At 39.7% G+C, this 22,766-nt stretch overlaps 1 protein-coding gene and 1 long non-coding RNA gene across 2 annotated transcripts in view; one reads left to right on the top strand and one right to left on the bottom strand.

The window, feature by feature from the left end:
• Positions 1-22,766, top strand: part of LOC310709723 — a 60,784-nt gene that overhangs the window by 14,283 nt on the left and 23,735 nt on the right. The window lies entirely within an intron of this gene.
• LOC310709718 (cytochrome P450 4B1-like) overlaps positions 211-22,766 on the bottom strand; it is a 40,110-nt gene continuing 17,554 nt past the window's right edge. The window contains exons 7-12 of the mRNA XM_083509770.1: positions 22,324-22,430; positions 21,698-21,888; positions 13,520-13,653; positions 13,300-13,364; positions 3,250-3,332; positions 211-2,253 (exon numbers count right to left, since the gene is read on the bottom strand). Coding sequence (XP_083365896.1) covers positions 2,085-2,253; positions 3,250-3,332; positions 13,300-13,364; positions 13,520-13,653; positions 21,698-21,888; positions 22,324-22,430 — 749 coding nt within the window. The 3' untranslated portion in view covers positions 211-2,084. The remainder of the gene's footprint in view (positions 2,254-3,249; positions 3,333-13,299; positions 13,365-13,519; positions 13,654-21,697; positions 21,889-22,323; positions 22,431-22,766) is intronic.

Genomic DNA, 22,766 nt, shown 5'->3' with positions numbered 1-22,766 from the left:
GCTCTCCGGAATCCCTCTGGACCCCTCCCTCTCCCTCTGGCTCCGATGACAGTTCCCTGACAGGTTATATCTAAAAAGTGTCTCCTTTTCTATAAAATTATTGTTTTATTTATATGGTAGTGTGTGTAAATTTAAATTGCTTGGTTAACCTTTTAAAAAAATGGTTAATATATTTCCATAAATTATACAAGAAGTCAATACAGTATGATATTTTTTCTTATTTGCAACTTCTAGATTTATTACATTCTTCTCTTATCATAGCAATTTATATTCCATAGTTCAGGAAATAAATAGGCTTACAATTAAATTACACATTTAATAACTACAACAAATATTTGTTACATATTTAAAAAGTCTTCAGGACCCTTCCCACAGAACAGTTCATGGGAGATCAGCAAAAGGAGGGGGCATGTGTAATAAGAATTTTGAGGTCTTAGATATATAATAAATGTTCATAAATATACCAAGCAAACACGTACATAAATATATAAACCACATGTCTGAAGCAGCACAGGAAGACAGTCCTGAAACCATTTTGACTCCCAAGCCAACCAAATGTTTCTCTGCAAGGAGGGAGGAGGTGAAAGAAACCTTCCTTGTTACAGGAATTGGGTAATCACCATTTCAAAAGAATGGGCAGACTACCAGGAAAGACAATCAGATAAGGCATTATCAGATAACCTGGCAGACAGGAAAAACAACAACATTCAAATTTCTTTTGTAGACCACCTTTTCTGTGATGTAGATATGATGTTTGTGGTCTTGGGTTACACCCCTTCTGTGATGTATGTATGATGTATGGAGAGGGTGGTCTTGAGCTCCAGGGCAGGGAATTTAAAATGTCTATATAAGGGCAGGCACACCTCTGTTCTGGGTCCTCCTCTGTCGTCCTGCATGTGAGCGGAGCACCCTGTTGCAAAAGCTTTAATAAAGATCAGGCTTACTAGCTGCTTTGCTTCTCAATATTATCTGGCTGGTCTCTGTTATTTTCTCCTACCAATAGAGAACCCACTTAAGGACTACAACACATGAGAAAGTCCAAAAGATCAGGATTTCTCCCTGTACAGAATAGTTATGATCTACTTATTATTAAAAAGACTGATGCATACTTTGTTTTATTAAAAGAACAACCCCCAAAGTCGACAATGTAAAACATATAAAAAGTTAAAATACAGGCATATTTGTAAATAACTGAAGCTCTACAGTAGACAGGTTCAATAGGCACAGGAGATAGTTTGCCATAAAATCACAGCAAGGTAGCAAAGAATTCATGACAATTAAAAATCCTCTATCCCAACATCCCATCTACCGGGGCAAATACTTGTCTAAAATAATTAACAGGGTCTTGGCTGGATAATGATTTGCTACCATCTTCTGGTAGCTATTTGCTCAACTAGTCTGATAGGACTGAGAAGAAGAAAGCTGCTGATGAGCTAAGATAACTCCTAGTCTATTACTGTTTGAGGAGGTCAAATGAAAAAGAAAATTAACAGTTGCCCTTATTTGCCACTGTGTGAATTTTTCCAAGAAGGTAACTTATTTTAAATGTTACAGAAGGGGATTCATTCATGACCACATAATGTGTTTTCATGATTAACAGTAGGAATATGGCCACTGTCCTAAGTCCAGCCCCCCCAAATGAAGGTGACAGCCCATGCCCCATACATAATGTTCTTAATTAGAATATTAAGGTGTAATGGACAAAGAAAGGAACCCAAATAAGCGATACTCAAAGGAAATATCTTGCAAGTTGTGGACTTAAGTTAATCCGGTTCATTTATTTCAATGATTCTATTCTGAATATGACCTGGTAGGTTAAAGGAAGCTTGTTGGGTTGAGAACATAAAAGTGATTACTGAACGTTTTTATTGCAGTAATAGCTGACTAAAAATACTGAAAGAATCTATATTTGGAAATGGTGCTGTATTTTGAACCAGCTTCTGTATGCCTAGAGAGGACAACAATTCCCTTCAGAAGAAAAGCAGAAGTACACTGCATAATATTAATATTCATGGCCTTCCAATATTTATTGGCAGGAATTGATAGTCCTGAAGCAAACATTACTACCGTGGAAATAGCAAGCATCAGTGGAGAGCTTTCAGCTTCAGATAGATCCCATTCATGGACTGGGTGACAATTTGCAGCATTGGAATCGGGAGGTTGGCAGGATCAGGCAAAAGCTCAAAGTGCAGGAGCGTCAGGGCAAGAGCAACCTTCATTTCATTCATGGCAAACTGTTGTCCAATGCAGTTCCTGAGTAGAATGAAGGGCAACATTACTGTTATGTACTGAAGTTCTCACCCTGGGCCAGCAGGGGGATACTGTAGATAGTTATGCAAATGAAGGATTGAAAGTGACGTTCAGTGATTGGATAGTTTGTATGCAAACGAAGGATCAAAAGTGACGTTCAGTGATGGGCTAGTTACAGAAAATGGTTACTGTTGCATTCTAGTGGAGCTCTATATAAGCAGGCTGACTGAGCTCCTCAGTTCAGTTCTGTTCCAGCTTACAAATAAAGAGCTGCTTTGGAAGAATCGCTGTGTCATCTGATATGTTCGCCCACAACTTAACAATTACATTATGAACAGAAGAGCATTCTGTAGATGGTTCAGTCAGGGCCTTTTCTGTTGTTGCTCCTTCACTTTTAGGTTTCCCTTCTCAGAAATTAATGTCTGTCACCATCTTTGTTGTCCTATCTATGCCCCACCCTTTTAGGCATTTGAGTATATATCATTTTATGCTGGCGATTTGTTCTGCTTTGCTGTAATATGCATTGTCAATTATTTTCATTTCATATTTTTATCTAGCATTTCAGTGTTTTAATTCCAAAGCTATTCTGAGAGGCTCAGCTAGGAAGCAGCTGATACATAAAAGTTATAAATTGAAAAATAATTAAATGTACTTAGGCCAGGCGTAGGCAAACCCGGCCCTCCAGATGTTTTGGGACTACAACTCCCATGATCCCTAACTAACAGGACCAGTGGTCAGGGATCATAGGAGTTGTAGTCCCAAAACATCGGGAGGGCCGAGTTTGCCTATGCCTGATTTAGGCAGAGGAAATATTAATCCTAAAAAGTGAATCCAGGTATTGATTTGCATAGATCTGAAAATATTGGGCATCCAATAGTGTTCGGACTGATCCACAATTTTATAAGCCTTGAACACAGTTGTGTCTTTCATGGAAGATTAATGTCAAAGTCTCCTTTTATGGAGGGAACAGTGCAAAGTATAGAGTGAGGGTATATTTACCTTGGCCCTGTTGCAAAAGGCAAGAAAGCATATGGGTGACGATGCTTTGAATTCTCTGTGGAGAATCTTAGAGGATTAAATTCCTACAACAGAAAATAAGTCATGGAATTTTGGATTAGAATGCCAACTGATATAGTGGCTAAAAGAGCTAAAGGAAAAAGGGGCATTCAGAAAAAAGGATACTGTTCTATACCCACTTACCAGGTGATAATGCCCATTGAATTCCATGGGGCTTAGTTCTGTATAGGATTATGGGATTGCATGCTTAGCAATATGTCCCCCCCCCCATGTAATCTGAAGGAAAATTCCTTCATCAATAAATCCACATCAATAAATGCCTGGGCCAAATGAGACATGATGTTAATTACATTAGTGTACATGTTATTAAAACTGTACACAGCCATTGGGGTGTCCATGTCTGACCAGCAACTGACCTGCAGGGGTTAGGAGGGAAATGCTAACCTCCCCCCCCCCCCGCTGTGGTGCTGATGTAGCTCCTGAAGTTGCACTTTGAATGGAGAGGGAAATGGATACAGTTTATGTAAACAGCACTTTAGATGGCAAATACCAGTCTAGGTGTGCATGTGGAATTTTGGCAGAACACTTTCATAAATCCTATTCTGGATTAGGAACGCGTTCTGAATTAGGATTCCTATGTACTCTTTTGACAATCCATCACAATAGAATATTACCTCTCAAAAGTAACTATTAAACCATTGTCAGAGGGGCACAGAAATTACATAAATCAACCAATATCTTTAAAGGAAGTACAAGAAGCAATTAAAAAATTAAAACCAGGAACGTTTCCAGGGCCTGATAGACTCCCAGGAGAATAGTATAAAGTTTTTAAAGTAGAATTGTAACCATGGCTAACTAAGCTCTTTAACTCAGTGCTAGAGGGTGGGCAAGCTTGACACACATCAAAATTAACTTCGATATTGATGCCTGAGAAAGACTCCACCTTACATGATTCATATAGGCTGATTGCTTTAATAAATGTAGACGCGAAACTATTCACAGCTGTGATGTTTAAGAGATTAAGATTAAGAAATATAGCAGACTCAATGTAATCTATGACTTGCAGCTACAAAATGTTCCAAGCACAATTCAAAGTGTTGGTGCTGGGGACTTCCGGTTTGGAATCGCAAGCAGCAGGGAGCGCGGAGAAGCCGCTGAGAGCTTTTCCGAGCTTCACGGGGGCTTGGGGGCAACGCAAAGGCACTGCGACCCCCAAAATCTCAAGGGGGACACCCTTGAGGGTTAAGCTATCCAGCAGCGTTGGAGTGGTTCCGATGTTTTTTCGGGTTTTTTTTTTAAGGACCCGAGAACGACGGGACTGAGAAACGTGACTGGTAAGCTCTGTGGACCCCGTGTTGCAATGCCTCTAGCTCCTACTGGAAAAGCGACAAACCTCCGTAACTTTAAGAGCAGAACCCTTAGTGTTTCTGGAGTAATTCTGCGTTAAAATTTTTTGATTATACACTAAGTGAGATCTGGATGTAAAAGGATTTAATTGAGGAACCCGACCCGTTTATCGGAGTGAAAATGGCGCAGGATACATAGTTGTAAGAGTGAAGAAAGGAAGTGGCTATTCACCCGCTGTAGAAACAGAAAAGTGAAAGTCCTCAGCAATCTTTAAGCGAGGCGAAGGAAACTAAGTAAGATAAAAGTAACGAAAAAGACCTTTAGAGACTTTGTATCTTTTTTGGGGAGAAGGCACTAAAAATAAGAGAATGAACTGAACAGAGTGGTTACAAAGAGATAAATACTCGGGAGCTTTAAACTTCAATACGGAAGCACAAGGGGGAAGGAGGGGAGAAGAGAAAGGACGAAATAAAACAAAGGCTTTAAAACAAAATAATAACTTCCACTCATTGCCCTTTTGTCTTAAATACTGAACCCTCTATAGTACAGCTAGGGCAATTGACTAAGCAAGAGTGTAAACTTTTGTTTCTCTTTTTTAAAAAACCTCAATTCTGGACTCTAACCCCCCCCCCAAAGAACTTGGATTTTTGACTTCTTTTTTACTTCTTCTCTCTGAGTTGTTGGGAATTCTACATGAACTGAGCCAACAGGAATATAGACATATTTTTATTTGAACACCTACTTCCTCCTTTCAACCGAGTGGATTAAAGTTTGAATACCCCGGATTCTTAAAGGTTTGGAGATTTGGATCTTTCTGGAATTGAACTATACTCAAACTATACTTGAACTGAGTCACTTAAGATTACTGGGGGATATATTCCTCCCCATCTCATAGACTGGATTTGTTTTTTGGATTTTTGGACCTCAGGATCTTCTTTAATTACAGCCCAATATTGGATTAAGCCAGCAAGTGGCTGAAGAGCATAGAACCTAGAACTTAGAACTTAAGTAAATAACTCTCTCCCCCTCTTTTTCCTATTTGTGGAGGCCTAACTGTGTGGATCCCATCAGACTGTATATTAGAGATTATGTTTATTTCTTGTTTTTTATCTATCCATATTTTTTCTCTCTACGAACTGCTTTGATGCTCTTTGTCCTCTCTGGCCTCACAGATTTATTTATTTAGATCAATCTTTAAATACTGACGCACTCTCCTGGTGAAATATTGGAATCGGACTAAGCTGACCAAGTGGGCTGAAGTTCAAATAGAAGAAAAAACAGGGAGCCTCTATATAAAACAAAATCAGATATACGTTAAATTTATGTTGCTATTTTTATTGTTTATTTGTTTGTTTGTTTTTTGCTCTTTTCTTCATTATAAAGGCTTCCCTGTAAGATTAGTATGTTATTAATGGTCTTTATATAAGGCCTTTATCTCTACATAATTAACAATCTCCTAATAAATTTATCATTGAATTAATTTGGATTAACTTGTATTAATTGTGAAGTTATGTTGGATTTTATCCAAATTTGGAGTTTATAGATTGTAAGTTTATCAACTGGGTCTTTAATTTGGGAAATTAACTGATATCTGGGATCTTAGAATTGGAGTTGGAAATTTTATAAGTTAATTTTGTATGAATAACATCTTAGTGTATTTGTAGGAACCTAAAGGGACTGAGAATAATTTGATTTATTACACTTACAGAGTCATTCTATATGTATCCCTTTTGACTCTAAATGGTAAAAATTTGCAATTTGAGTGTTTAAGAAAGTGCCCTTGAACACACTGTTTGATAATTAATTAGAATTGGTTAGACTGTGGGGAGAGAACAAATATTGTAAGAGATTTAATTAAAATACTGGAGATGGAGAAAATGTCTGGGGAAAACAGGAAAAAGATAGGAGGAACACCATCGGATAGGAAAACATCCAGACAAGAAGAAATTAAGGACCTAGATATTCTATGGTTAAAAATAAAGGAAGAATTCAAACAGAGCGAAATACATATGGAGAAAAAACTAGGAGAGATGCACGAGCTGATAGATAAGAAAATAGAGGGAGTAGTAGGAGAACTGTCAAGTAAAATTAAAGACTTGACAGTCCGGTCAAAGACTATAGAAGAAACAAATAAAAAAATTCAAAAAGAAATGAAAGAACAAAGAAAGGAGACAGATAGGATAAAGGATGAGATAGGAGAACTGAATAGAAATCAAGATCAAGTTTTGGACAATTTAGCGATGATTGAAATGAAACAAAAACAGCTAAATTTGAAATTTAGAGGAGTAGGAGAAGAAATAAATGAAAATATTAAAGAAAAAATGACTAAAGAGTTAGCAAAATGGTTAGAACTGAAAGAAGAAGAGGTTGCATATACAATGGAAAACGCTTTTAGAATAAAAACAAAGACCAAACAAGTAAAATCAAAAAAAGTCGCAGGAGACTGCCTAGTTATATTCAATTCGATAGAGATGAAAAATATGATATTAAGAATAAGCTATCAAAAGAAATTAATAATTGATGGCAGACCAATCATCATCTTTAAAGAGATACCAACCAGACTCCTGCGCAAAAGAGAAGGTTATAAACAGCTGGCAAGTGTTCTAAAAAAGAATGACATACAATACAGATGGGAGTTCCCTGAAGGGATTTCTTTTTTTTTACAAAGATAAAAGATTTAGGATTACTGAGACCCAAGAGGTGAAGAAATTTTTGCGTAGATATGAGAAAGACCTTGGAAAAGTAGAGGAGAGATATGAAGGAAGAAATGGAGATCCAGAGGAGAGAAGAAGGAAAAAGGAGAAAGGAAAAGAACAAGAAGATAAAGGAAGGGAAGAAGGAGTAGACGAAGAAGAAGAGGAAGAGGTAGCAGTGGAAGAGGAAGAAGAAGAAGAGGAAGAGGATATAGAAAACAAAACCACTCGAATTTAAATTATTAGTTGTCTGCAAATTGGAAAGTAGTCATAATAATGAATTTGAAAGTTTTGTCATGGAATGTGAACGGTTTGAATGAAAAAACCAAAAGGAATAAAATCGTGAATGTTTTGAAAAGAAAGAATCTTGACTTAATTTGCATACAGGAGACACACGTGACTAAAAAGTATAAACATATTTTGATACACAAAAAGCTGGGGGTTGAGTTTATAAACTCTATCGCGGAAAAGAAAAGAGGGGTAGCAATATATGTCAAAGAAAAATGGGAACCCAAAGTGATCTGTAAGGATGATGAAGGAAGGATTTTGGGGGTACAAATTAACTTCCAGGGTGAAAAACTTAATGTGATAAACATATATGCCCCGAATCTGAATAAACCAGATTTTTTTATGAAACTGGAACAAATTTTACTGGAGTTAGAGTGTAATAAGACGATATTATTGAGAGATTTCAATGGAGTGCCGAAACCAGAAATAGACAGACAATCAGAAAAGAAAAAACGTAACCAAGGGAAACTGCCAAGATCCTTTAACAATTTGGAGGAAAACCTAGATTTAATAGACATCTGGAGATACAAACACCCAATAGAGAAGCAATTCACTTTCTTTTCAGAGCCACATAAGAGCTGGGGCAGAATTGATCTAATCTGGGTCTCAAGGGAACTTACATTAAGAACTATAAAGTGTGAAATCCAACCTAGAACCCTCTCTGACCATAACCCGATAGTTTTTGAAATAAAAGGAACATCAGAAGGCGGGTTCAGATGGAGAGTGAATGAATACCTATTGGAGAATGAAGATGTTGTTGAAAAAGCCAAAGCCACCTTAAAAGATTATTTCAGCCTGAATCTTAATAAAGAAACAAGTATGGATATAGTCTGGGACGCCAGTAAGGCGGTTTTAAGAGGGTTTTTTATTCAGCAAAACAGTTATAAGAGGAAAGTAAGAGAACAAAAGAAAGAGGAAATTCTTAGTCAGCTAAGAGAATGTGAGAAAAAATTAACAACAGATCCAAAAGATGAACAAAACATACAAATAATAAAAATGTTATAAACACAGTATTCAATGTTAACAAGTCAAGAAATTGAATGGAAAATTAAATTAATGAAACAAAAATATTTCGAGTCAGCTAACAAAACAGGTAAACTATTAGCTTGGCAACTGCGAAGAAGGCAAAAACAAAACGTGATAAACAAGATAAAAATAGACGAGCAATTGATAGAAGACCCAAAAGAAATAAAGGAAAATTTCCTCAAATTCTATGAGAAGTTGTACAAAAAAGAAGACGAAGAGACAACCCGAATAGAAAAATATCTAGAAGATTACTGTGGGAAGACCATAACAGAGGAAGAAAGAATTCAATTGAATAACCCCATAAAAGCAGAAGAGATCCAAGAAGCGATAAGGAAGATGAAACCAGGGAAAGCCCCAGGACCGGACGGATTGTCAGCTAAATATTATAAAGTATTAGAAAACCAACTAACGCCAGTGCTATGTGACATCATGAACAACATATTAAAAGGAGGAAGGGCACCAGAGACATGGAAAGAGGCTCACATTACGATGATCCCTAAACCAGACACGGATAAATTAAATATTAAAAATTATAGACCCATATCACTATTAAATAACGATTATAAAATCTTCGCGGAGGTGATGGCAAGCAGACTCAAAAAATGTCTAGTAAATCTAATACATAAAGATCAAGCAGGATTCCTTCCAAATAGGTTACTTAAAGATAATGTAAGGCATACCATAAACATCATTGAATATTTGGAATGTAAGAACAAAGTACCTGCGGCGCTGATTTTCATCGATGCCGAAAAGGCATTCGACAATGTTTCATGGCAGTTCCTACTAAAAAGTATGGAGAAAGCAGGGCTAGAGGGCGAATTTATGGAAGGAATAAAAGCAATCTACTCGAATCAATCTGCTAAACTGATTATAAATAACAATCTAACAAATTCATTTAAAATTGAAAAAGGAACAAGACAGGGATGCCCTCTATCCCCGCTTTTATTCATTATGGTACTAGAGGTAATCATGAATAAAATAAGAGTAACACCAGAGATTCGAGGGATCAAAATAGGAACGAAAGAATACAAGCTAAAAGCGTACGCAAATGACTTGATGCTATCCTTAGAAAATCTGCAAAAAAGTGTTAGTAAGGCCTTGGAGATGTTAAAAGAATTTGGCAAGCTATCCGGTTTCAAATTAAATAAATTAAAGAAAAAAATGTTGACTAAAAATCTGGGAAAAGATGAAAGAGAAAAATTGGAGACACAGAATGGAATTAAGGTGGCAAAAAAAATAAAATATTTGGGAATCTGGCTAACTACAAAAAACATAAATTTAATTCAGGATAATTATCTTACAACATGGAAGGAGATTAAAAAAGATCTAGATATGTGGAATAGAGTGAAACTTTCATGGACGGGAAGGATGGCGGCAATAAAAATGAACATACTCCCAAGAATGTTATTTTTGTTTCAAAATATCCCAGTGATTAGAGGCTCCAAAATGTTTACTGATTGGCAAAAAACTCTTTCAAAATTTATATGCCAAGGGAAAAGACCGAGAATTAGATTTAAACTACTAAACTACTTACAGATCGGAAAGAAAGAGGGGGATTCTCGGTACCTAATCTGAAATTAAACTTCGAGGCCTCCTGCCTCTGTTGGATCAAAGATTGGATTAACACTGACCTACTAGACCTAGAGGTGCTGGAGGAGACTCTTGAGAGTCCCATGGACTGCAAGAAGATCAAACCTCTCCATTCTGAAGGAAATCAGCCCTGAGCGCTCACTGGAAGGACAGATCGTGAAGCTGAGGCTCCAATACTTTGGCCACCTCATGAGAAGAGAAGACTCCCTGGAAAAGACCCTGATGTTGGGAAAGATGGAGGGCACAAGGAGAAGGGGACGACAGAGAATGAGATGGTTGGATGGTGTTCTTGAAGCTACTGGCATGAGTTTGATCAAACTGCGGGAGGCAGTGGAGGACAGAAGTGCCTGGTGTGCTCTGGTCCATGGGGTCACGAAGAGTCGGACACGACTAAACGACTAAACAACACTAGACCTAGAAGGCTTGAACAACAGATTCGGTTGGCATGCCTATTTGTGGCTAAATAAAGAAAAGGTACACAAAGGTTTCTCAAACCATATTATTAGAGGGCCACTATATGAAGTTTGGGAGAGAAATAAAAAACTTTTAGAATGGTAAACACCATGGTGGTTATCGCCAATCGACATTTTAACTATCAAAAAAGCAAATATGGAAGGAGAAAGACTGACCTATGAAGACCTACTGATAAGAGCAGAAAGTGGATGGAAGATGAGACCATATGAGGAGCTGAAAGACAAATTAACAGGCTGGCTGCAATTCCATCAAATAATTGCAGCATGGAAGTAAGATAAAAAAGTAGGGATGAATGAGAAAAAATCTAAATTTCAGATAGAAATAATTGAAGGCAAATCCAAGTTATTATCCAAAATGTATAACATATTATTAGAATGGGATACCAAAGATGAAGAAATAAAGGAGGTCATGACAAAATGGGCAATGGATTTGGGATACAATATAGAATACGATAAGTGGTTGAAATTATGGACTAGTGGAATGAAATTCACGGCATGTGTCACACTCAGAGAAAATTTGGAAAAGATGATGTATAGATGGTACATCACACCGGCAAAATAAGGGAAAATGTATAAAACAGGAAATAAGGCCTGCTGGAAGTGTAAAATCAAAGAAGGCAATTTCTACCATATGTGATGGACATGCGAAGAAATGAAGAAATTTTGGGAACTTATTTATAATGAGTTAAAAAAAATATTTAAATACACTTTCCCCAAAAGACCAGAGGCCTTCCTACTAGGAATAAACGGGGATGAAATTAAAAAAGAAGATAAGACATTATTCCAGTATGCTACAGTTGCGGCTAGAATATTAATTGCACAAAATTGGAAAAGTCCAAACACCCCAGTGATTAGAGATTGGCAAATAAAATTTTTTGAATTTGTTGAATTAGCAAAAATGACACAAAAAATCAGAAACCAAAAAAAAACAAAGTTTATTAGTGACTGGAAAAAATTTATGGTATACATTGAAGGGAATTATAAAACTTAAAAACTATAGCAGGTTTGATATAGATCTTACGATGTATAAACCATTAACAATTATCAGCTGCAGGAAAAAGAAAGTATTTTTTACTAAGAAACCCGAAATCAGGAGGGATGGAGGTCAATAGGTGTGTAGGGGAAAGATTTAAATATTTGAAGATATAAAGATCTAAGTGTGAAGACAAAGAACGGTAACGGAAACTGATGTTATTTTTATGTTATGTTTGGATATTTCTTTTGAAATTGTTGATTTGTTTTCTCTTTTGGTTATCTAAGTGAAATTCAATAAAAAAGAAATGGGGGAAAAAACACACACAAAAACACAAAGTGTTGGTGCTGACCTTTAAAGCCCTAAACAGCCTTGGCCCAGTGTCTCCATCCCCACGTTCTGTATGGACACTGCAAAGAATGATGTGGAATCTAAAGAGCATATCTGCTTTATATCAAGTCATTCCTTTGGCTTAGCTATCCCAGTATTATCTATGCTGACTGGCAGAAGAAACTAGCAGGGCTTTTCCACAGCCCTCTTGGGCTGAGATCCTCTGGATCAGGAATGGGGAGCCTATCCAGATGTTGCTATCCAGAGAGCCAGTGTGGTGTAGTGATTAAGAGCGGTAGATTCGTAATGTGGTGAACCGGGTTCGCTTCCCCGCTCCTCCACATGCAGCTGCTGGCTGACCTTGGGCTAGTCACACTTCTCTGAAGTCTCTCAGCCTCACTCACCTCACAGAGTGTTTGTTGTGGGGGAGGAAGGGAAAAGAGATTGTTATCAAATCCAAACTCTTCTTGCTGGCCTCCAGCTCCCACCAGCCCCACCCAGAATAGCCAATGTGATCAGAGACTGTGAGAATTTCAATCCAACAGCAATCTGTAGGGCCCCATGCTCCTCATCCCTGCTTTGAAAGAAGAAGGCAGGCGTTGAACCCGGAACTTTATTCATTTCATTTGACAATATCCCACTTTCCCTCCAAGGAGCTCAGATGAGATCTCCCCTGCATTTTATTGCCAGCCTGAGCGATAGCGACTGGCCCAAAGTCACACACTGAGCTTCATGGCCAAGCAGAAATTTGAACCTGGGTCTGCCCCATTCACGTTTATCACTCTAACCACTGCGCCACACAGTCTGCCCAGTGATCAATATCAGAGCTAGAAGCCCTTCGAATAAAGGGAACGCCAAGTATTCCCTTCACTTTTGAGTTAAGCACATCCACTCGCGCAAAAAGAAAGATGGAAGTCTCAAGGTGCACAGAAAAGCAAAGCGTGTCCATCCCCATCGTTCTGTATGGACACTGAGGTCCAGCTCCGAGTGCCTTCTGGCAGTTCCCTCACTGCAAGATGTGAGGTTACAGGGAACCAGACAGAGGGCCTTCTTGGTGGTGGCATCCACCCTGTGGAACACCCTCCCTTCAGATGTCAAGGAGATAAAGAATGACACATCTTTTAGAAGACATCTGAAGAAATCCCTGTAGTGGGTTTTTAATGCTTGATGTTTTTATTATGTTTTTATATATGTTGGAAGCTGCCCAGAGTGGCGGGGAAACCCAGCCAGATAGGCGAGTTGTAAATAATAAAAATTATTATTATTATTATTATTATTATTATTATTATTATTATTATTATTATTATCATACCTCAGGTTTGTCCCAAACCTCAGGATTTCTGTGCAGACCATAAATATCCAATGCAGTTAGAAAGCCTGCAGAGAAAAGAGACACACAATGTAGTCCATAAAAGGTTAGCCACCTTTTATGGAACGTGGAATTAAATAGTGAAGACAGGGTAAGAATGAAGATGGAAGAGGAAGGGACGAGTTCAAAGGAAGTCTACAGAAGGGAGAGAGGGGAAACCTACCTTTTGGTAAGGTTCGTCCATCAGCAAAAGTCACAGGAGAATTCAGTTCTCGTGCTATAAGAGGTACTGGAGGATAAAGCCGAAGGCTCTCCTTAATGCACATGTTGCTGTACGTCATCTTTCCCAAGTCGTCCCTTAAAGACACCGCCCAAAATTACTGGAGTTAAGTCACATAAAGTTTTATTAAGATGAAGGAAAAAGGAGACAGGGTGGAATCCAGTACCTACTCTTTCCTTGCTCGATACAAGTGTGTGGGTGGCGTGGGGTGGGGTGGGGGTTTGATTCAGTTCACATTTAAAGGAGTACTTATCTAATTCATACTTTGTGAAACAAGATGTGAATTGAAACACAGCCAGCCTTCAAAACTTGCATTTCTCCAGCCAAATAACAGGTGCAAAAATAGACATTCTAGTTTAAAGTGTACAAGAAGATGCATATATTAGTGAATAGTGTCATGGTCAGATCACTTCCTGGTGCAACTGGACTTCTCCACGACCCTTCCCTTTTGCAGGGAGGTGGGAGTGATTCAGATGGTCCCCACCCCCACTTAATGGATCCAAATGGTTTCCAGAGAGTGGTAGGGGACGTTTTATCCCATGTTGATGGCCTTTCAGCTGATTCCCTGGTGGCCTGCTGGAATGCGGAGTTAACCAGGAGTTATTGACTGTCAAGCTCCGAAGCGCCCTCTCCGATTTCATGGAGCCTGGACAGCCCTGTGGTTGTCCCTGGAGCTGAGGGTGATGAAACAATAGCTGAGATGGCTAGAGTGTTGGTGGTGGAAAACTCACTCTGAATCTGACCGGACACAGGTTAGAGCTCAATGTTGAGCCTACCAAATGGTGATAGTGATGGCGAAGAGGACCTCCTCTATTGCATCTGCAGAAAACAGCAACAGGAGACCCTTTCAGGTGGTTCACAATTTAACGGAACCACCTGTGTCACTGGGGCCTGATAAGGACCCCAAGATCGCCTGCAATGATTTTGCAAAGTTGTTTTTTTTTGCAGATAAAGTTGCTCAGATTCAGAAAGAGGTAGGCTCCACCGTGGGAGCAGGGCCAGGGCAGGAGAGTGCTAGATGTCAAGAAAATAAACAACGATTTGACTTGTAGAAGAAATCTGAAGGAAGCCTTGTTTAGGGAAGTTTTTAATGTTTGATGTTTTATACTGTTGACAGAATTACAAGCCTGGTAGATGAAGGGAATGCAGTGGATGTAGCCTACCTTGATTTCAGCAAGGCATTCGACAAGGTGCCCCATGATATTCTTGTAAAGAAGCTGGTAAAATGCGGACTTGACTATGCTACCACTCAGTGGATTTGTAACTGGCTGACTGACCAAACCCAAAGGGTGCTCATCAATGGTTCCTCTTCATCCTGGAGAAGAGTGACTAGTGGGATGCCACAGGGTTCTGTCTTGGGCCCAGTCTTATTCAACATCTTTATCAACAACTTGGATGATGGACTCAAGGGCATCCTGATCAAATTTGCAGATGACACCAAACTGGGAGGGGTGGCTAATACCCCAGAGGACAGGATCACACTTCAAAACGACCTTGACATGGGCCAAAACAAACAAGATGAACTTTAAGAGGGAGAAATGTAAAGTATTGCACTTGGGCAAAAAAAAATGAGAGGCACAAATACAAGATGGGTGACACCTGGCTTGAGAGCAGTACATGTGAAAAGGCTCTAGGAGTCTTGGTTGACCACAAACTTGACATGAGCCAACAGTGTGACGCGGCAGCTAAAAAAGCCAATGCAATTCTGGGCTGCATCAATAGGAGTATAGCATCTAGATCAAGGGAAGTAATAGTGCCACTGTATTCTGCTCTGGTCAGACCTCACCTGGAGTACTGTGTCCAGTTCTGGGCACCACAGTTCAAGAAGGACACTGACAAACTGGAACGTGTCCAGAGGAGGGCAACCAAATTGGTCAAAGTCCTGGAAACGATGCCTTATGAGGAACGGCTAAGGGAGCTGGGCATGTTTAGCCTGGAGAAGAGGAGGTTAAGGGGTGATATGATAGCCATGTTCAAATATATAAAAGGATGTCACATAGAGGAGGGAGAAAGGTTGTTTTCTGCTGCTCCAGAGAAGCGGACACGGAGCAATGGATCCAAATTACAAGAAAGAAGATTCCACCTAAACATTAAGAAGAACTTCCTGACAGTAAGAGCTGTTCGACAGTGGAATTTGCTGCCAAGGAGTGTGGTGGAGTCTCCTACTTTGGAGGTCTTTAAGCAGAGGCTTGACAACCATATGTCAGGAGAGCTCTGGTGGTGTTTTCTGCTTGGCAGGGGGTTGGACTCGATGGCCCTTGTGGTCTATTCCAACTCTATGATTCTATGATTCTATGACTGTTTTTAAGCTGTTGGGGAACTGCCCAGAGTGGCTGGGGAAACCCAGCTGGATGGGTGGGTATAAATAATAATTTATTATATTATTATGAATATATTCTGTGCTTTTTAACAGGGTTGTACACTTATTTTTAGCTGTAGCTTTTTAAATTTATGTCGTTAGCCACCTTGTGTCCTGTGCTAAGAGAAAGAAACAAGTTAAATAAATAAATGAGATATGGCATACAACCCTACATTTTATTATGGGAAATCAAACCAGATGTTCTAAATCATGCAGGGAGCATACATGGATAGAGGAGGCGTCCTTCTTTAGAAGTTATCCCTCAGGACATTAGGGACCAGGAATATCGGTGAGACATAGGGCCCATCTATTGTAACTGTGTTACCTCTTCATCTGTCTGGTCCAATTCCAGTTTAAGAACATTAGGAGAAGGACCTTGTAGCTGCAGCACCCTGGTGAGGCTATATTTGTTTAAATTCTAAGAATTGCTATTCAGTTTGCATCTCTACATATAAATCTTCACATGACAAACTTATATAAATCACTGTCCCCCAGTGTTACCTCTTTTTTGTGATATATTTCATTCCTTTATTATTTTTAGGCAATGCAGACCTGACCACACTAGCTACAGTATATGAGTGTAACAGCAATAGCTGTGATTTAAATGTAGAAATAGAAATCAGAGCTTCTCTTTCTACACTATAGGATTGGCCCATCTTTCCTGCAACTTAAGCAAGCTGAGGCCTGTGGTCAGACTGCTTTGATCCTAAACTACCCTGCAATATTGTTCTGTCTCATCTTCTCTTAATTATTGACAAGCCTCATAACATGACCCAGGAAATACACATTTAAAGTTGAACAAGAATTTAGTCTGACCATTGTATCTCTTCCTGTTGCCCAAGAAGCTCCATGATCTCCTCTCTGCATCTCTGCTGATGTTCAGGGTTCTGGGCCATACAATAAAAGAGCCAAGAGATTCCACTAGCTGTGGTATCTTGACCTGCAGACATGAATGTGTCCACTTCTGCACGTATGTCTTCATCTGATAATGGATTTCCATTTTCATCCTAACCGCACAGAGAACATAGTGTTTTATACAATTGGTGAGATCTATTATTTAAAATCCTCCAAGTCTGTTCTCCTTCTCACAGCTCACCGCAAAGCCTTTCAAAAAAGGGGAGATGCTTCAGAAAGCAATTTGCCAAGCTGCTCTCTGAAGCACCATCCCCTCAATTAGACAGCTCACCTGGGCCACCTGCCACCCATGGTGCTTGCTCACTCACGTGCCCACCATCCATTCTGCCATCATGCTGGAGTTAACATGGCCACCTGTCAGCAGCCACACAAACTATAGTGTGATGACAGTCTTACAATTTTATGTATATATTACAGCATGGGAATTTTGCTTGGGCTGAACTGATTTGAACTGATTAGTGATAGCTGGAAAAGCCCTTAGCAAAATAGCATGGCAGGCATAGGTGCATTGTTTTTACAATGTTTACCTTTGCGCAAAGAAGAATATCCAGGAAGTCCAAATGCCTCTTCTCCAGAATCTTTTCAAGCTCTTTCTCATTCTTGAGGGAATCCTTCCTCTCTCTTATTACCTTCTCTGCATTGGAGACACACAGTATGAAATGAATGAATGAATGATGATGATGATGATGATTATACCCTGCCACTCTGGGCAGCTTACAGCATATATAAAAAACCGTAAAAGAGGTAAGTGACCCAGAAACTACAACTAATCCAGAATGCGGAAGCTAGACTGGTGACTGGGAGCGGCCCCCGAGACCACATAACACCAGTCTTGAAAGACCTACACTGGCTCCCAGTATGTTTCCGAGCACAATTCAAAGTGTTGGTGCTGACCTTTAAAGCCCTAAATGGCCTCGGTCCACTATACTTGAAGGAGTGTCTCCACCCCAATCGGTCTGCTCGTGTACTGAGGTCCAGTGCCAAGGGCCTTCTGATCGTTCCCTCGCTGCAAGAAGTCAAGTTACAGGGAATCAGGCAGAGGGCCTTCTCAGTGGAGGCACCTGCCCTGTGGAACACCCTTCCACCAGGTGTCAAAGAGGAAAACAACTACCAGACTTTTAGAAGACATCTGAAGGCACCCTGTTTAGGGAAGCTTTTAATGTTTAATAGATTATTGTATTTTAATATTCTGTTGGAAGCCACCCAGAGAGGCTGGGGAAACCCAGCCAGATGGGTGGGGTATAAATAAAAAAAATATTTTTATTTTTATTATCATCATCATCATCATTTAGATGGTGTTGTGCTTGTGGTTATGAAACCTTTTATTGGCTGAACTTTGAAGAGCTAACCACTTTTCAGTCCAAATTTTAGTCCACTAGGGCTTCTGAATGCCAGTTGCTGGGAACCACAGGAGAGGAGAATTCTCTTGTGTTCAGGTTCTGCTTTCTGGTTTCCCACAGAAGTTGTTGCCAGAAAGAAAAGATAACATACCTGTGTGATGGTGGGCTATTTTGCAAGCTTTGTAAAACTGACGCCCTTTGGAGCTCAACCAGTAAATGAGATCACTCTGATAAAATGGTGTTTTGATTCTGTGATCAATGAGGGAGTTGAGATCAAATACAGTCTGAATGTAGGAATTTTTCCTGTTAACAGTGAGAACAGGGAAACCAATATATTCACAGAATGAGGACAAAAAAGTGTAGGTTACATATTTATTAAAAATCCGATTTCTAGCTCCTTTCAGTCTGAGATCTGAAGTGGGTGGCACAGTTCTGGTCTTACTTTTATGGCTGTTTCCAGGGGGTGATGCAAGCTTGGGGAGCTCCCCAAGTTCCTTTTCTTTTCTTTTTATTTCTTCTAATAGTTCTGCTTTCTTTCTTTTTCTTTTCTTTGAATAGAGTTTTGGCGTATAAAATAACCCCTAATCACTGCCTCTTCTTCTTCTTTTGCATCTTGTACTATTTTCTCATCATTTAACAGAGATTCATTAAGTCTCTATCTTATTCCTTTTGTCCCACCTCTTTTTAAATTTAAAAACACTGGGTTATGATCTGAGATAGTGTTTGGTAAAATCTCTGTCTTATCTACTCTCCCTAATAGTGTCTTGGAAATCCATATAGCATCAATTCTGCTGGCAGATTTATTTGGCTTTGAAAAACAAGTAAAAGCTTTTTCTGTCAAATGTCTAAACCTCAATGAATCTTTTAATTCCAAATTTTCTATCAAATCAAAGAAACTTCGCGGGAGCTTTCCTTCTTTTCCTTCCTTTCCTCCTGAGGATCTGTCCAACTCTGGGTTGGTTACCCCGTTTAAATCTCCCAACAGTATTATTTTTTCCTCCATGTATTCCAGCATTCTATCTTCTAATTCCTTGTAGAATTCAGCCTTCTTTTCATTTGGTGCATATGCTCCTACTATTATCATTTCTTCCCTTTGATTTGCTATTATTATTATTATTATTATTATTATTATTATTATTATTATTCCGTTGAAATCCTTATAATAATTTTGGTTCTAGGCTTGATTTATTCATAGGGCTGCCTCTGAAGACAGTTTCAGAAACTTCAGCTGGTGTAGAATTTGGCAGCCAGGTAGCTCTCCAGGGCAAGGTGGTTTGAGCATATTACACCAATCCTGGCCAGACTGCATTTGCTGCCAATAGGTTTCTGATTACCTAGCCCCTCTCATGGTGAGCTAAGCCTGGCAGGACAGTTTCCTCTATGATCTTAACCCCTTCATGCATTAATTCAAGCATGCTGGTTACATGTGGCTGCTTATCCCACAATAAGGACAAACAAATTGGTCCAGAGGCTAGAGGCAGGAGATTCAGCCTAGGCAAAAAAAATATTTCTTCACATTTAAACTATAGAATTTGCCCTTCAAAGATGGAGTGAAGGCCATTATCTTGAATGGCTGTGTTTACCATATGCACATCTCATAAGTGACTGGAATCTTGGGCATGCTTCTCATGTCACTGCTAGTCCACGGCACAGAAAAGAAGGGCTGTAGCTGCCTGTGGCTCCCACCTTGTCTGAAATAGGCATCTTATACTCACCTGTCCGTTTCAGCATTTTTCTGGTAGCTGAAGGCACATTTCATAATAATATTGAGAGTCATCAGACTGACATGTTGAGACATCTCCACTGATGCTGTGCCATTCTTTGGTACCAGCTTTCCCAAAACAAACAAGATGAACTTTAAGAGGGAGAAATGTAAAGTATTGCACTTGGGCAAAAAAAAATGAGAGGCACAAATACAAGATGGGTGACACCTGGCTTGAGAGCAGTACATGTGAAAAGGCTCTAGGAGTCTTGGTTGACCACAAACTTGACATGAGCCAACAGTGTGACGCGGCAGCTAAAAAAGCCAATGCAATTCTGGGCTGCATCAATAGGAGTATAGCATCTAGATCAAGGGAAGTAATAGTGCCACTGTATTCTGCTCTGGTCAGACCTCACCTGGAGTACTGTGTCCAGTTCTGGGCACCACAGTTCAAGAAGGACACTGACAAACTGGAACGTGTCCAGAGGAGGGCAACCAAATTGGTCAAAGTCCTGGAAACGATGCCTTATGAGGAACGGCTAAGGGAGCTGGGCATGTTTAGCCTGGAGAAGAGGAGGTTAAGGGGTGATATGATAGCCATGTTCAAATATATAAAAGGATGTCACATAGAGGAGGGAGAAAGGTTGTTTTCTGCTGCTCCAGAGAAGCGGACACGGAGCAATGGATCCAAATTACAAGAAAGAAGATTCCACCTAAACATTAAGAAGAACTTCCTGACAGTAAGAGCTGTTCGACAGTGGAATTTGCTGCCAAGGAGTGTGGTGGAGTCTCCTACTTTGGAGGTCTTTAAGCAGAGGCTTGACAACCATATGTCAGGAGAGCTCTGGTGGTGTTTTCTGCTTGGCAGGGGGTTGGACTCGATGGCCCTTGTGGTCTATTCCAACTCTATGATTCTATGATTCTATGACTGTTTTTAAGCTGTTGGGGAACTGCCCAGAGTGGCTGGGGAAACCCAGCTGGATGGGTGGGTATAAATAATAATTTATTATATTATTATGAATATATTCTGTGCTTTTTAACAGGGTTGTACACTTATTTTTAGCTGTAGCTTTTTAAATTTATGTCGTTAGCCACCTTGTGTCCTGTGCTAAGAGAAAGAAACAAGTTAAATAAATAAATGAGATATGGCATACAACCCTACATTTTATTATGGGAAATCAAACCAGATGTTCTAAATCATGCAGGGAGCATACATGGATAGAGGAGGCGTCCTTCTTTAGAAGTTATCCCTCAGGACATTAGGGACCAGGAATATCGGTGAGACATAGGGCCCATCTATTGTAACTGTGTTACCTCTTCATCTGTCTGGTCCAATTCCAGTTTAAGAACATTAGGAGAAGGACCTTGTAGCTGCAGCACCCTGGTGAGGCTATATTTGTTTAAATTCTAAGAATTGCTATTCAGTTTGCATCTCTACATATAAATCTTCACATGACAAACTTATATAAATCACTGTCCCCCAGTGTTACCTCTTTTTTGTGATATATTTCATTCCTTTATTATTTTTAGGCAATGCAGACCTGACCACACTAGCTACAGTATATGAGTGTAACAGCAATAGCTGTGATTTAAATGTAGAAATAGAAATCAGAGCTTCTCTTTCTACACTATAGGATTGGCCCATCTTTCCTGCAACTTAAGCAAGCTGAGGCCTGTGGTCAGACTGCTTTGATCCTAAACTACCCTGCAATATTGTTCTGTCTCATCTTCTCTTAATTATTGACAAGCCTCATAACATGACCCAGGAAATACACATTTAAAGTTGAACAAGAATTTAGTCTGACCATTGTATCTCTTCCTGTTGCCCAAGAAGCTCCATGATCTCCTCTCTGCATCTCTGCTGATGTTCAGGGTTCTGGGCCATACAATAAAAGAGCCAAGAGATTCCACTAGCTGTGGTATCTTGACCTGCAGACATGAATGTGTCCACTTCTGCACGTATGTCTTCATCTGATAATGGATTTCCATTTTCATCCTAACCGCACAGAGAACATAGTGTTTTATACAATTGGTGAGATCTATTATTTAAAATCCTCCAAGTCTGTTCTCCTTCTCACAGCTCACCGCAAAGCCTTTCAAAAAAGGGGAGATGCTTCAGAAAGCAATTTGCCAAGCTGCTCTCTGAAGCACCATCCCCTCAATTAGACAGCTCACCTGGGCCACCTGCCACCCATGGTGCTTGCTCACTCACGTGCCCACCATCCATTCTGCCATCATGCTGGAGTTAACATGGCCACCTGTCAGCAGCCACACAAACTATAGTGTGATGACAGTCTTACAATTTTATGTATATATTACAGCATGGGAATTTTGCTTGGGCTGAACTGATTTGAACTGATTAGTGATAGCTGGAAAAGCCCTTAGCAAAATAGCATGGCAGGCATAGGTGCATTGTTTTTACAATGTTTACCTTTGCGCAAAGAAGAATATCCAGGAAGTCCAAATGCCTCTTCTCCAGAATCTTTTCAAGCTCTTTCTCATTCTTGAGGGAATCCTTCCTCTCTCTTATTACCTTCTCTGCATTGGAGACACACAGTATGAAATGAATGAATGAATGATGATGATGATGATGATTATACCCTGCCACTCTGGGCAGCTTACAGCATATATAAAAAACCGTAAAAGAGGTAAGTGACCCAGAAACTACAACTAATCCAGAATGCGGAAGCTAGACTGGTGACTGGGAGCGGCCCCCGAGACCACATAACACCAGTCTTGAAAGACCTACACTGGCTCCCAGTATGTTTCCGAGCACAATTCAAAGTGTTGGTGCTGACCTTTAAAGCCCTAAATGGCCTCGGTCCACTATACTTGAAGGAGTGTCTCCACCCCAATCGGTCTGCTCGTGTACTG

Source organism: Podarcis liolepis (assembly GCF_965112155.1).
Source record: "Podarcis liolepis genome assembly, chromosome: 6".
NCBI classification, from domain to species: domain Eukaryota; kingdom Metazoa; phylum Chordata; class Lepidosauria; order Squamata; family Lacertidae; genus Podarcis; species Podarcis liolepis.
The sequence above is the reverse complement of the archived record's forward strand: the minus strand, read 5'-3'. Positions and strand labels throughout refer to the sequence as shown.